Here is a 12,796-nt window from a genome sequence, read left to right as displayed (position 1 = left end):
TCTGTTCTTACAAATAATTATAGATCCTCTTTTTTTCAATTATCTCGTGGTACGAGACAAGGTTGTCCTTTAAGTCCTTTATTATTTAATATTGCATTAGAACCTTTAGCTATTGCTATTCGTGAGTCTCCTAATATTTTTGGTATTACCCCTAATGAGAAGTTATACAAATTATCGCTTTATGCTGATGATTTGTTGTTATATATTTCTAATCCTAGTAGGTCTATTCCTGCTATTTTATCCTTGTTGACTCAATTTGGTAGCTTCTCTGGTTATAAGTTAAACTTAGATAAGAGTGAGTTATTCCCTTTAAACGCGCAAACTTTATTGAGTGATAGGATGCCATTTAAAGTTGTTACTGATAACTTTATCTATTTAGGTATAAAAATCACCAAGAAATATAAAGATTTATTTGGACTGAATTTTTTACCTATGCTTCATCAAATTCAGCAACTTACTACTAGATGGTCTCCCTTATTTTTATCATTAGTTGGTCGGATTAATGCTATTAAAATGATGATTTTACCGAAATTTTTATATTTATTCCAAGCTTTACCAATTTTTATTCCTAAATCTTTTTTTGATAATATTGATTCAAAAATTTCCTCATTTGTGTGGCAAAATAAAAATCCTAGGTTAAGCAAAAGGCAATTACAAAAGTCTAAAAAAGATGGTGGTCTAGCTTTACCTAACTTTAGATTTTATTATTGGGCGAATAATATTCGTAACCTAATGTACTGGAAACTAGATTTGGATTCACCTGTGTGCCCACAGTGGGTAAATTTGGAATGTATTGAGGTTAAGGGATATTCTATATTTTCCGTTCTTGGTTCTTTTCTTCCTATTGATTTAGCCAAATTCAATAAACAGATATCTAACCCTGTTGTTAAACATACACTACGAATTTGGTTTCAATTTCGCAAATTCTTTAATCTGAAAAACTTTGCTCTGGACAGCCCTATTTTATGTAATTTTTTTTTTAAACCTTCATTGACAGATCAAGCTTTTAGTATATGGAAAAGGAAAGGTATAAAATGTTTTCGTGATCTTTTTTTTGAAGGTACTTTGATGTCTTTTGATCAACTATCCAACAAATTTGAATTACCTAAATCTAATTTTTTTAGATACTTACAAATTAGAAATTTCTTACATAAAATTCTTCCATCTTTTCCTAACTCAACTCCATCGGATTTTTCAGATTTGATTTTTACTTTTAATCCTTGTCAGAAGGGATTAGTAGCTTTTATTTATAACATGATTATGAAGATACAGCCAGAAATATCGGATAGAATTAGACAAGAATGGGAAAAAGAACTTCGATGTAATATATCAACAGATAAATGGGAAAAAATTTTACAAATGGTTAATTCCTCCTCTATTTGTGCTAAACATGCTTTAATACAATTTAAAATTGTACATAGAGCTTATATGTCTAAAGATAAACTTGCCCGATTTTATTCGCATATTAATCCTCAATGTGACAGATGTCACTTAGAAGTGGCTTCATTGACTCACATGTTTTGGACATGTCCCACTTTACATAACTATTGGAAGGACATTTTTGATGTCATTTCCTCAGTATGGAATATCGATTTACAACCCCATTTTATTACTGCAATTTTCGGTATACCAAATGAAGATGGCAATCAGCTTTCCCCTTCAATCAGACGAATGATTGCCTTTGTAACATTAATTGCCAGAAGGTCTATATTACAAAACTGGAAAGAAGTAAATCCTCCTACTACATTTCAGTGGTTCTCCCAAACTATTTCTTATCTGAGTTTGGAAAAAATCAGAAGCACTATCTTTGATTCTTCAATTAAATTTGAAGAAACCTGGGGACCATTTATTCGACACTTTCATATGAATTAATTTGGCTTATTTCAGATCCTTTTCTCTACTTATACTTGTTCAGGTATGGAGTTCTGGAGTTCTTTTCTTGACACCTTTATATATTTATAAAGTGCTATTATTGCCCATGTTAGTTTTAGTTTAGTATTTTTTTTCATTATATATTTTTTCTCATATATAATTTCAATTTTTTTTTTCTTTTTTCGACGATTATTTTTGTTTTTCATATATATTTATATAGACTTGATTGATTTATGTACCTTTTGTTGATGGATGTTTTAATAGGATATTATTATCCTATTACTAATGTAATCTCAAGTTTATTGAATCTGTAATCTATTCATTATTTTGTGTTGTTTTTTTTTATATATGAAATTTAATAAAAAGATTGAAAAAGAAAGAAAGAAATTATAGACCAGTGAGAATTACTTCAGCGGTTAGTAAGTTGATGGAGAAGATCCTGAGAGGCAGCATTTATGAACATTTGGAGAGACATAATGTGATTAGGAATAGTCAGCATGGCTTTGTCAAGGGCAGGTCGTGCCTTACAAGCCTGATTGAATTTTTTGAGGATGTGACTAAACACATTGATGAAGGAAGAGCTGCAGATTTAGTATATGTGGATTTCAGCAAGGCATTTGATAAGGTAACCCATGCAAGACTTATTGAGAAAGTAAGGAGACATGGGATCCAAGGGGACATTGCTTTGTGGATCCAGAACTGGCATGCCCACAGAAGGCAAAGAGCAGTTGCAGAGGGGTCATATTCTGCATGGAGGTCAGTGACCAGTGTAGTGCCTCAGGGGTCTGTTCCGGGACCCTCACTCTTCGTGATTTTTATAAATGACCTGGATGAGGAAGTGGAGGGATGGTTTAGTAAGTTTGCTGATGACACAAAGGTTGAGGGTGTTGCGGATAGTGTGGAGGGTTGTCAGAGGTTACAGTGGGACATTGATAGGATGCAAAACTGGGCTGAGAAGTGGCAGATGGAGTTCAACCCAGATAAGTGTGAGGCAGTTCATTTTGGTAGGTCAAATATGATGGCAGAATATAGTATTAATGGTAAGACACTTGGCAGAGTGGAGGATCAGAGGGATCTTGGGGTCAAAGTCCATAGGACGCTCAAAGCTGCTACGCAGATTGACTCTGTGGTTAAGAAGGCATACGGTGCATTGGCCTTAATCGACTGTGGGATTGAGTTTAAGAGCTCAGAGCAATGTTGCAGCTATATAGGACCCTGATCAGACCCCACAAGGAGTACTGTGCTCAATTCTGGTCGCCTCGCTAAAAGTGTGCAGAGGTTTACAAGGATGTTGCCTGGATTGGGGAGCATGCCTTACGAGGATAGGTTGAGTGAACTCGGCCTTTTCTCCTTGGAGTGACAGAGGATGAGAGGTGACCTGATAGAGGTGTAGAAGATGATGAGAGGCATTGATCATGTGGATAGTCGGAGGCTTTTTCCTAGGCCTGAAGTGGCTAGCACAAGAGAGCATAGCTTTATGGTGCTTGGAAGTAGATACAGAGGAGATGTCAGGGGCAACTATCTTTTTTTAAATGCAGAGTGGTGAGTGCGTGGAATGGGCTGCTGGCGATGGTGGTGGAAGCGGATATGATAGGGTCTTTCTTAGAGAGTCCTAGATGGACACATGGAGCTTAGAAAATTAGAGAGCTATGGGTAAGCCTAGGTAGTTCTAAGGTAGTGACATGTTCGGCACAACTTTGTGGGCCAAGGGGCCTGTATTGTGCTGTAGGTTTTCTAGGTTTCTAATAAAATAACCACACATAAACAAATACATTCAGGACACTTAGATAGACACTTGGATGAAAGAAAAAGGAAGGCTATGTGGGAGGGAAGGTTTAGATTGATAAAAGGTCGACACAACATAGTGGGCTGAAGGACCTGGACTGTGCTGTACTGTTCTATGCTCTAACAAGACAAACTAACATGCAAATACACAAACTGTGCAAATAGAAAACAATAAATAAGCCAAAAAAAATATTGAGAACACAGATGAAGTGTCCTTGAAAGTGTGTCTGTAGGTTGGTGGGGGTAGTTCAGTGTTGGATTAAGTGAAGTTATCTCCACTGGTTCAAGAGGCTGGTGGTTGAGGGTTAACTACTGTTCTTGAACCTGATGGTGTAGGTCCTGAGGCTCCTGTACCACTTTCCGGATGGCAACAGCAAGTAGAGATGACAGTACTACTGTTTTTACACCATTCTGCTGTTTCACATTAGTTAGTGTGTTTATTGTTGTATTACATGTACACTGACTCTCAGCAAAGAATTTCATTGCACCCTGGTGTATGACAATAAACTAACCTGAATCTGATTCAGGAGTCCGACAGCAGGGACTGAGAAGTTGTTCATAAGTCTGCTCATCCGGGCTTTCAAACTCCTATACCGTCTCCCCGAAGACCGGAGAGAAAAGGGGATGGCAAAGGTGGCAGACATCTTGACTTATTTTACCTTTCTGTTACTTTGTTTCCAGATACAGCGTGGAAACAGGCCCTTCCTGCCCAATGAGCCCAATTACACCCACGCGACCAATTAACCAACTAACCTGTACATCTCTGGAGTGGCAGGGAACCGGAGCACCCAGAGGAAACCCACACAGTCACAAGGAGAATGTACTAACTCCTTACAGGCAGCTGCGGGAATTAAACCCGGGTCACTGGCATGGTAATAGTATTGAACTACAGTGCTGCCCAGGCTGATGATATCATTAGCCTTCCTGATGCACCCCATGAGGATGGACTACTGGAAGAAAGTGACGAGTCTGTGACAGACTGGTCCAGGTCCCATCGGTCCAGACCGGAGCACAGCAGTTGCTATGCCAGGCTGTGAAGCAGCCTGACAGGATATTTTCCTGCAGCACGTCTGTAACTGAAAGGAGTTTGGGCCCCATCCTCACCCACGACTCACCTCACATTGGTTCCTTCAACCTCCAGCACCAGAGACTGGATGTCATTGTCTGTAATCCTCTTAATGTGGCCATTCCTCACCTTAAACCAAACATACAGTAACCCATCAGTGCACAGTCAGTCTGGGCTGATGTCTTCACATAACATCACAAAGTACAGTACTGTGCAGACGTCTGAAGCACCCTAACTACACACATGCACCAAGACAGTACCGTAGTAATTTTACGTATCGCACTGTACCGCTGCCACAAAAAAAAAACACAACAGATTTCATGACATGATGATAAACCTGATTCTGATATGGGACTCTGTTCGGGACTGAGAGTGGGAAGGGGCAGAGAGAGGGGAATCATGGTTGGGAAAAGGGAGAAGGGAGGGGGGAAGGAGCAGGAAGCACTAGAGAGACCCAAAGACCATAAGATTCAGGAGCAGAATTAGGCCATTTGGCCCATAGAATCTGCTCTGCCATCTCATCATGGCTAATCAAATTTTTCTCTCAGCCCCAATCTCCTGCCTTCTCCCTGTATCCCTTCATGCCCTGACCAATTAACAATCTATCAAACCTTTGCCTGGAAAGAGTTCCAACTGTGTGGAAAACATCATGCGGTCCCAGTACCCAAGAAGGCCAAATGAAAGTCTTGAATGATTACCGTCCAGTGGCCCTGACATCACACATCATGAAGACCCTGGAGAGACTGGTCCTGGCTTACCTCCGACCCCTGGTCAGATCAGCCCTCGACCCCCTGCAGTTTGCCTACCAGGGGCACACTGGAGTTGACGATGCTGTCAGCTACCTGCTGAACAGAGCCCACTCCCATTTGGATAAACAGGGCAGCACAGTGAGGATCCTGTTTTTTAATTTCTTGAGTGCCTTCAATACCATACGGCCCTTGTTACTGGGGGAGAGCTCCGTTCAGTGCAGGTTGGCACCTCCACTGTATGCTGCATAATGGACTACCTGACTGGCAGACCACAGTTTGTGCGGTCTCAGAGCTCTGTGTCAGACATTGCTATAAGCAGCTCTGGGACTCCATAGGACTGTATCGGCTCCCTTCCTGTTTAACCTGTACACCTCAGACTTTAGATACGACACTGAGTCATGCATTCTGCAGAAATTCTCTGATGACTCAGCAATAGTTGGGTGTATAAAGGGAGGATGGGAGGATGAATAAAGGGTCCTGTTGAAGGACTTTGTCAAATAGCTCACCTATAGCTCTCTATTTTTCTAAGCTCCATGTACCTATACAGAAGTCTCTTAAAAGACTCTATCGTATCCGCCTCCACCACTGTTGCCAGCAGCCCATTCCACGCACTCACCACTCTGCGTAAACAACTTACCCCTGACAATTCCTCTATACCTACTTCCAAGCACCTTAAAACTGTGCCCTCTCACACTAGCCATTTCAACCCTGGGGAAAAGCCTCTGACTATCCACATGATCAATGCCTCTCATCTTACACACCTCTATCAGTTCACCTCTCATCTTCCGTTGCTCCTAGGAGAAAAGGCTAAGTTCACTCAACCTATTCTCATAAGGCATGTTCCCCAATCCAGGCAACATCCTTGTAAATCTCCTCTGCACCCTTTCTATGGCTTCCACATCCTTCCTGTAGTGAGGCGACCAGAACTGAGCACAGTACTCCAAGTGGGGTCTGACCAGGGTCCTAAATAGCTGCAACATTACCTCTCGGCTCCTAAATTCAATTTCACGATTGACGAAGGCCAATACACCGTACGCCTTCTGAACCACGGAGTCAACGAGCGCAGCTGCTTTGAGAGTCCTATGGTCTCCAGAAAGCATCCTTTCCAAATGTATCATGGTTTGGTACCTCAACTGCTTTGCCCACAACCATGAGAAACTGCAGAAAGTTGTGGACACAGCTGAGCACATCACAGAAACCAGCCTCCCCTCCATGAACTGTCTATACTTCTCACTGCCTCAGTAAAGCAGCCAGCATAAGCAAAGAACCCCACCTACACCAGATATTCTCTCCTGTCCCCTCTCCCATCGGGCAGAAGATACAGAAGCTCAAGGACCGATGTCATTAGACTCTTGAATGGTCCCCGAGCACAATAAGATGGACACTTCACCTGACGATCGAGCTGGTTATGACCTTTCACCTTAGTGTAGGTCTAGCAGACCAACTGTAACCCTTCATTCTGCACTCTGTTGTCGCTTTCCCTTGTGCTGTCTCAATATACTGTGTAATGAAATTAACTGTATGGATGGCATGCAAAACAAAGCTCTTCACTAGACCTTGGTAAACTTGACGGTGATAATTCAATTTAACAATTCAGTGGCCGTAGTTCCATTTTGCAAAGCCACACAGACTGGGGTTAGAGAAGCCGAGCGAGTCTAACACCATCCCAACACAAAGATGTTCTATTACCAAGTTCAAGTTTACTGTCACCTGAAGGTACATACAAACAAACAAAATAACGTTCCTCCAGACCACAGTGCACCCACTGTGAAAACTTATGCTTCAAATCCCTTTAAGTCGCCTCTCTCCTTACTCCTTTGCCCTCTAGTTTTAGACTCCCTATCCTGGGAATAAAACTATGACCATTCACCTTATCTCAGCCTTTAATGATGATGTAAACTTGCATAACAACACTTTTCAGTACAGACTATTGTGGTTCATTTGAAGTTTATACCTCTCCCCGTGACTGCTCAAGTTCCCTCCCACAGTGCAAAGACTTACCCGATGGTAGGTCATTATAAATCATCCTGTGATTAGGGTGTTAAGTAGCCTGGGTGGGGGGAGGCACAGCTCAAAGGACCAGAAGGGCTACACTGCATTGTATCTCAATAAATAAGGTCACCCCCCCCCCCCAGCCTTGTTTGGAAACCCGTGGCCTCAAACACCTCAAGGGGAGGGGAAAGAACATGTCAGTATCAGCATCTGCAGGTCCCCCCCCAATCCACATGATGGCCACTCTGACTTCAACATATAGAGTGGATTCCAGTTAACTGGGCTATCGTTTAGTCAGGGCAGTCACTTATTTTCAAAAACTCTTAAAGAACAAAATCGAATTAGGAGGTAGTGACCATAATATGATAAGTTTTTATCTGCAATTTGAGAAGGATAAGGGCAGATCGGAGGTGTCAGTGTTGCAGTTGAACAAAGGAGACTATGGAGCCATGAGGGAGGAGCTGGCCAAAGTTAAGTGGATGGATATCCTACCAGAAAAGACAGTGGAACAGCAACGGCAAGTATTCTTGGGAATAATGCACAAAGTGCAAAATCAGTTCATCCCCCAGAGAAGGAAGGATTCAAAGGGGGGAAAGGGGCCACAGTGGTTGACAAAGAAAGTCAGAGATTGCATAGCATTAAAAAAAAGTATGACAGAGCTAAGGTGAGTGGGAAGACAGATGATTGGGAAATTTTTAAGGAACAACAGAACTTAACTAAAAAGGCAATACGGGGAGAAAAAATGAGGTACAAATGCAAGCTAGCCAGGAATACAAAGGAGGATAGCAAAAGCTTTTTTAGGTATGTGAAGAGAAAGAAGATAGTTAAGAACAACGTTGGGCCCTTGAAGAATGAATTGGGTGAAATTGTTATGGGAAACAGAGAAATGGCAGAAGAATTTAGTAAGTACTTTAGATATGTCTTCACTAGGGAAGACACAAGCAATCTCCCAGATGTATGGATGGGCCAAGGACATAGGGTATCAGAGGAAATGAAACAGATTGACATTAGGAAGGAATCAGTGATGAGTAGACTGATGGGACTGAAGGCTGACAAATCCCCAGGTCCAGATGGTCTGCATCCTAGGGTACTAAAGGAGGTGGCTCTGGAAATTTTCCAATGTTACTTAGATTCAGGATCAGTATCTGAGGATTGGAGAATGGCTAATGTTATCCTACTTTTTAAGAAAGAAGGGATGGAGAAAACAGAGAACTATCGTCCTGTCAGCCTAACATCAGTAGTGGGGAAGATGCTAGAGTCCATTATTAAAGATGAAATAGTGGCATATCTAGATAGCAGTGATAGGATTGGGCCAAGCCAGCATGGATTTACCAAGGGTAAATCATGCTTGACTAATCTATTGGGAGTTTTTCGAGGATGTAACCAGGAAATTAGACAAGGGAGATCCAGTGGATGTAGTGTACCTTGATTTTCAGAAGGTATTTGATAAGGTCCCACACAGGAGATTGGTGGGTAAAATCAGAGCTCATGGCATTGGGGGGGAAGATATTGACATGGATAGAAAACTGGTTGGCAGATAGAAAGCAAAGGGTAGCAGTGAATGGGTGTTTCTCGGAATGGCGGGTGGTGACTATCAACGATTTAGATGAAGGCACTGAGAATAACATCAGCAAGTTTGCTGATGACACTAAGCTGGGTGGCAGTGTGACGTGATGAGGATGTTAGGAGAATTCAGGGTGACTTGGATAGGCTGGGTGAGTGGACAGAAACTTGGCAGATGACGTTTAATGTGAATAAGTGTGAGGTTATCAGATTATTATCTGAACGGTATAGAGTTAGGTAAGGGAGAAATACAAAGAGATCTAGGAGTCCTCGTTCATCAGTCACTGAAGGTGAATGAGCAAGTGTAGCAGGCAGTGAAGAAGGCTAGTGGAATGTTGGCCTTTATTACAAAGGGAATTGAGTACAAGAGCAAGGAAATCCTCTTGCATTTGTACAGAGCCCTGGTGAGACCACACCTGGAGTATTGTGTACAGTTTTGGTCTCCAGGGTTAAGGAAGGACATCCTGGCTGTAGAGGAAGTGCAGTGTAGATTCATGAGGTTAATTCCTGGGATATCTGGACTGTCTTACGCAGAGAGGTTAGAGAGACTGGGCTTGTACACGCTGGAATTAAGGAGATTGAGAGGGGATCTGATTGAAACATATAAGATTATTAAGGGATTGGACAAGACAGAGGCAGAAAATATGTTCCAGATGCTGGGAGAGTCCAGTACCAGAGGGCATGGTTTGAGAATAAGGGGTAGGTCATTTAGGACAGAGTTAAGGAAAAACTTCTTCTCCCAGAGAGATGTGGGGGTCTGGAATGCACTGCCTCGGAAGGCAGTGGAGGCCAATTCTCTGGATGCTTTCAAGAAGGAGCTAGATAGGTATCTTATGGATAGGGGAATCAAGGGATATGGGGACAAGGCAGGAACCGGGTATTGATAGTAGATGATCAGCCATGATCTCAGAATGGCGGTGCAGGCTCGAAGGGCCGAAGGGTCTACTTCTGCACCTATTGTCTATAATTGAGAAAACAGTCACAATTCCCTTGGTTTAATTGGGACACAATGCCACTTTATTGGGACAAGAGACTGTTGCCAAACAGTTTTTATCATAAGTCATGTACACGTGTGGCAGTTCCACACAACACCTTGTTTAGAGTGACCAGTGTTGGTGTTCAAAAAGCACTGATAGTCAGTGAGAAATAAGTAGCAAGACTATTCAAAACTGTTTTGCTCACTGTGGTTTCAAGCACTCAGGCTTGGAGATACTAGGAACAGTCAGGAGTGAAAATGAAACGATTTCACCTCTTCAACAAGATAGGAATTATGGTGAATTCAGAATCAGATTTATTATCACCGGCATGTGATGTGAAATTTGTTAGCAGCGGCAGTTCAATGCTATACATACTATAGAAGAGAAAAAAAAATTTAAAATATGTTACAGTATGTATATTTAATAGATTACAAAACATGCAAAAAAACAGAAATACTGTACATTTAAAAAAAAGTGAGGTAGTTCCCAAGGGTTCAATGTCCATTCAGGAATTGGATGGCAGAGGGGAAGAAGTTGTTCCTGAATCACTGAGTGTGTGCCTCCTACCCAATGGTAACAGTGAGAAAAGGGCATGCTATGAGTGCTCAACGTCCTTAATAATGGACACAGCCTTTCTGAGACACCGCTCCCTGAAGATGTCCTGGGTACTTTGTACGCTAGTACCCAAGATGGAGCTGACTAGATTTACAACCCTCCACAGCTTTTTTCAGTCCTGTGCAGTAGCCCCTCCATACCAGTGATGCAGCCTGTCAGAATGCTCTCCACATTACAACTATAGAAGTTTTTGAGAGTATTTGTTGACATGCCAAATCTCTTCAAACTCCTAATAAATTACAGCCACTTTCTTGCCTTTTTTATAACTACCTTGATATTTTGGGATCAGGTTAGATCCTCAGAGATCTTGACACCAGGAACTTGAAACTGCTCACTCTCTCCACTTCTGATCCCTCTGAGGTGGATGGTATGTGTTGCTTCATCTTAACGTTAGTCCACAAGCAGCTCTTTCATCTTACTGACGTTGAGTACCAGGTTGTTGCTGTGACACCATTCCACTAGTTGGCATATCTCACTCCTGTGCACCCTCTCGTCACCACCTGAGATTCTACCAACAATGGTTATATTGTCAGCAAATTTATAGATGGTATTTGAGCTATGCCTAGCCACACAGTCATGTGTATACAGAGTAGAGCAGTGGGCTAAGCACACACCCCTGAGGTGGTCTAAGGCTGTGTGGAGAGCCATTGAGATTGCATCTACCACTGACCTATTGTAGCGATAGGCAAATTGCAATGGGTCCAGGTCCTTGCTGAGGCAGGAGCTCAATCTACTCATGACCAACCTCTCAAAGCATTTCATCACTGTCGATGTGAGTGCTACCAGGTGATAACCATTAAGGCAGCTCACATAATTGTTTTTTTGAAGCAAGTGGCAACTTCCACCCGTAGCAGTGAGAGGTTGAAAAGGTCCTTGAATACTCGGCACGGGTTTTCAGAGCCTTACCAGGTACTCCATCGGGAACTTCCACCGTGCAAGGGTTCACTCTCTTTAAAGACATCCTAACATCGGCCTCTGAGACAGAGATCACAGGATCACTGGGTGCTGCAGGGATCTTCACAGCTGTAGTTATATTCTCCCTTTCAAACAGGCATAGTTGAATCCATTTGGTAGTGGAGCATCGCTGTCATTCATGCTATTGGGCTTCTCTTTGTAGGAAGCGATATCTTGTAAACCCTACCAGAGTTGCCATGCATTCGAATTCACCTCCAACCTCTGATGAAATTGTCTCTTCACCCTTGAAATAGCCCTCCGCAAATCATACCTGGTTTTCTGGTACAGACCTGGGTCGCCAGACTTGAATGCCACAGATCTAGCCTTCAGCAGATGTACCTCCTGGTTCATCAATGGCTTTTGGTTTGGGAATGAAAAGCAAGATTTTATAGGCAGACACTCATCCACACAAGTCTTAATGGAGTCGGTAACAACTGCAGCATACTCATCCAGGTTCGAATATGAATCCCTGAATATAGTCCAGTCCACCAATTCAAAGCAGTCCTGCAGGCGTTCCTGTGCTTCCCTCGTCTATACCTCCTTGGTCCTCAGTCTCTGCCTATACTCAGGGAGTAGAAGTACAGCCAGGTGATCAGACTTCCCGAAGTGAGGCCGTGGAATAGCACAAAAGGCTTTCTTGATGGTGATGTAGCAATGGTCCAGTGTGTTGTTTCCTCTGGTATTGCAAGTAATCTGTTGATGGTAATTGCTTAGTGATATTTTCAGACTGGCCTGGTTAAAATCTCCCAAAACGATGGTGAATGCGTTATGGGGTGCTGTTTCGTGCATGTTGATCCCACTGCTCAGATCAGCTAAAGCCTGACTGACATTGGCCTAAGGTGGCACCGCAAGCATCTTGCATATTGCAATGAAAATGAAGATTTGGAGGATGCAACTGCTGAAAGCATTGTATGAAGACAGTATGATTTTGTTCATTTACAGTAAATCAAAAACACAGCAACTTACACTCGAGTTTCACTATTAGGAGCTAATACAGTTTTATAGTACTGTAGTAGCATTGGCTGTCTTCAAATTTTCTATCTTCGTAATGTACTGCTGCCGCAAAGCTACAAATCTCACATCGTGTATATCAGCCATAATAAACTCAATTCTGATTCTCTACAGCGTTGGTTTCGCCAGCCATAGCAGGTGCTGAATATACAGAACAAACTGCCAGAGAAAGTGGTTATTACTGTTCCTGCCTCAACATTAAAGACTCTGGA

The 12,796-nt window shown here is 42.3% G+C and overlaps 1 protein-coding gene across 1 annotated transcript in view; it reads right to left on the bottom strand.

The window, feature by feature from the left end:
• cfap20 (cilia and flagella associated protein 20) overlaps window positions 1-12,796 on the bottom strand; it is a 29,264-nt gene that overhangs the window by 13,305 nt on the left and 3,163 nt on the right. The window contains exon 2 of the mRNA XM_059971630.1: window positions 4,773-4,852. Coding sequence (XP_059827613.1) covers window positions 4,773-4,852 — 80 coding nt within the window. The remainder of the gene's footprint in view (window positions 1-4,772; window positions 4,853-12,796) is intronic.

Source organism: Hypanus sabinus, chromosome 6, assembly GCF_030144855.1.
Source record: "Hypanus sabinus isolate sHypSab1 chromosome 6, sHypSab1.hap1, whole genome shotgun sequence".
In the NCBI taxonomy this organism is placed as follows: Eukaryota; Metazoa; Chordata; class Chondrichthyes; order Myliobatiformes; family Dasyatidae; genus Hypanus; species Hypanus sabinus.
This window is presented reverse-complemented; position numbering and strand designations above follow the sequence as displayed.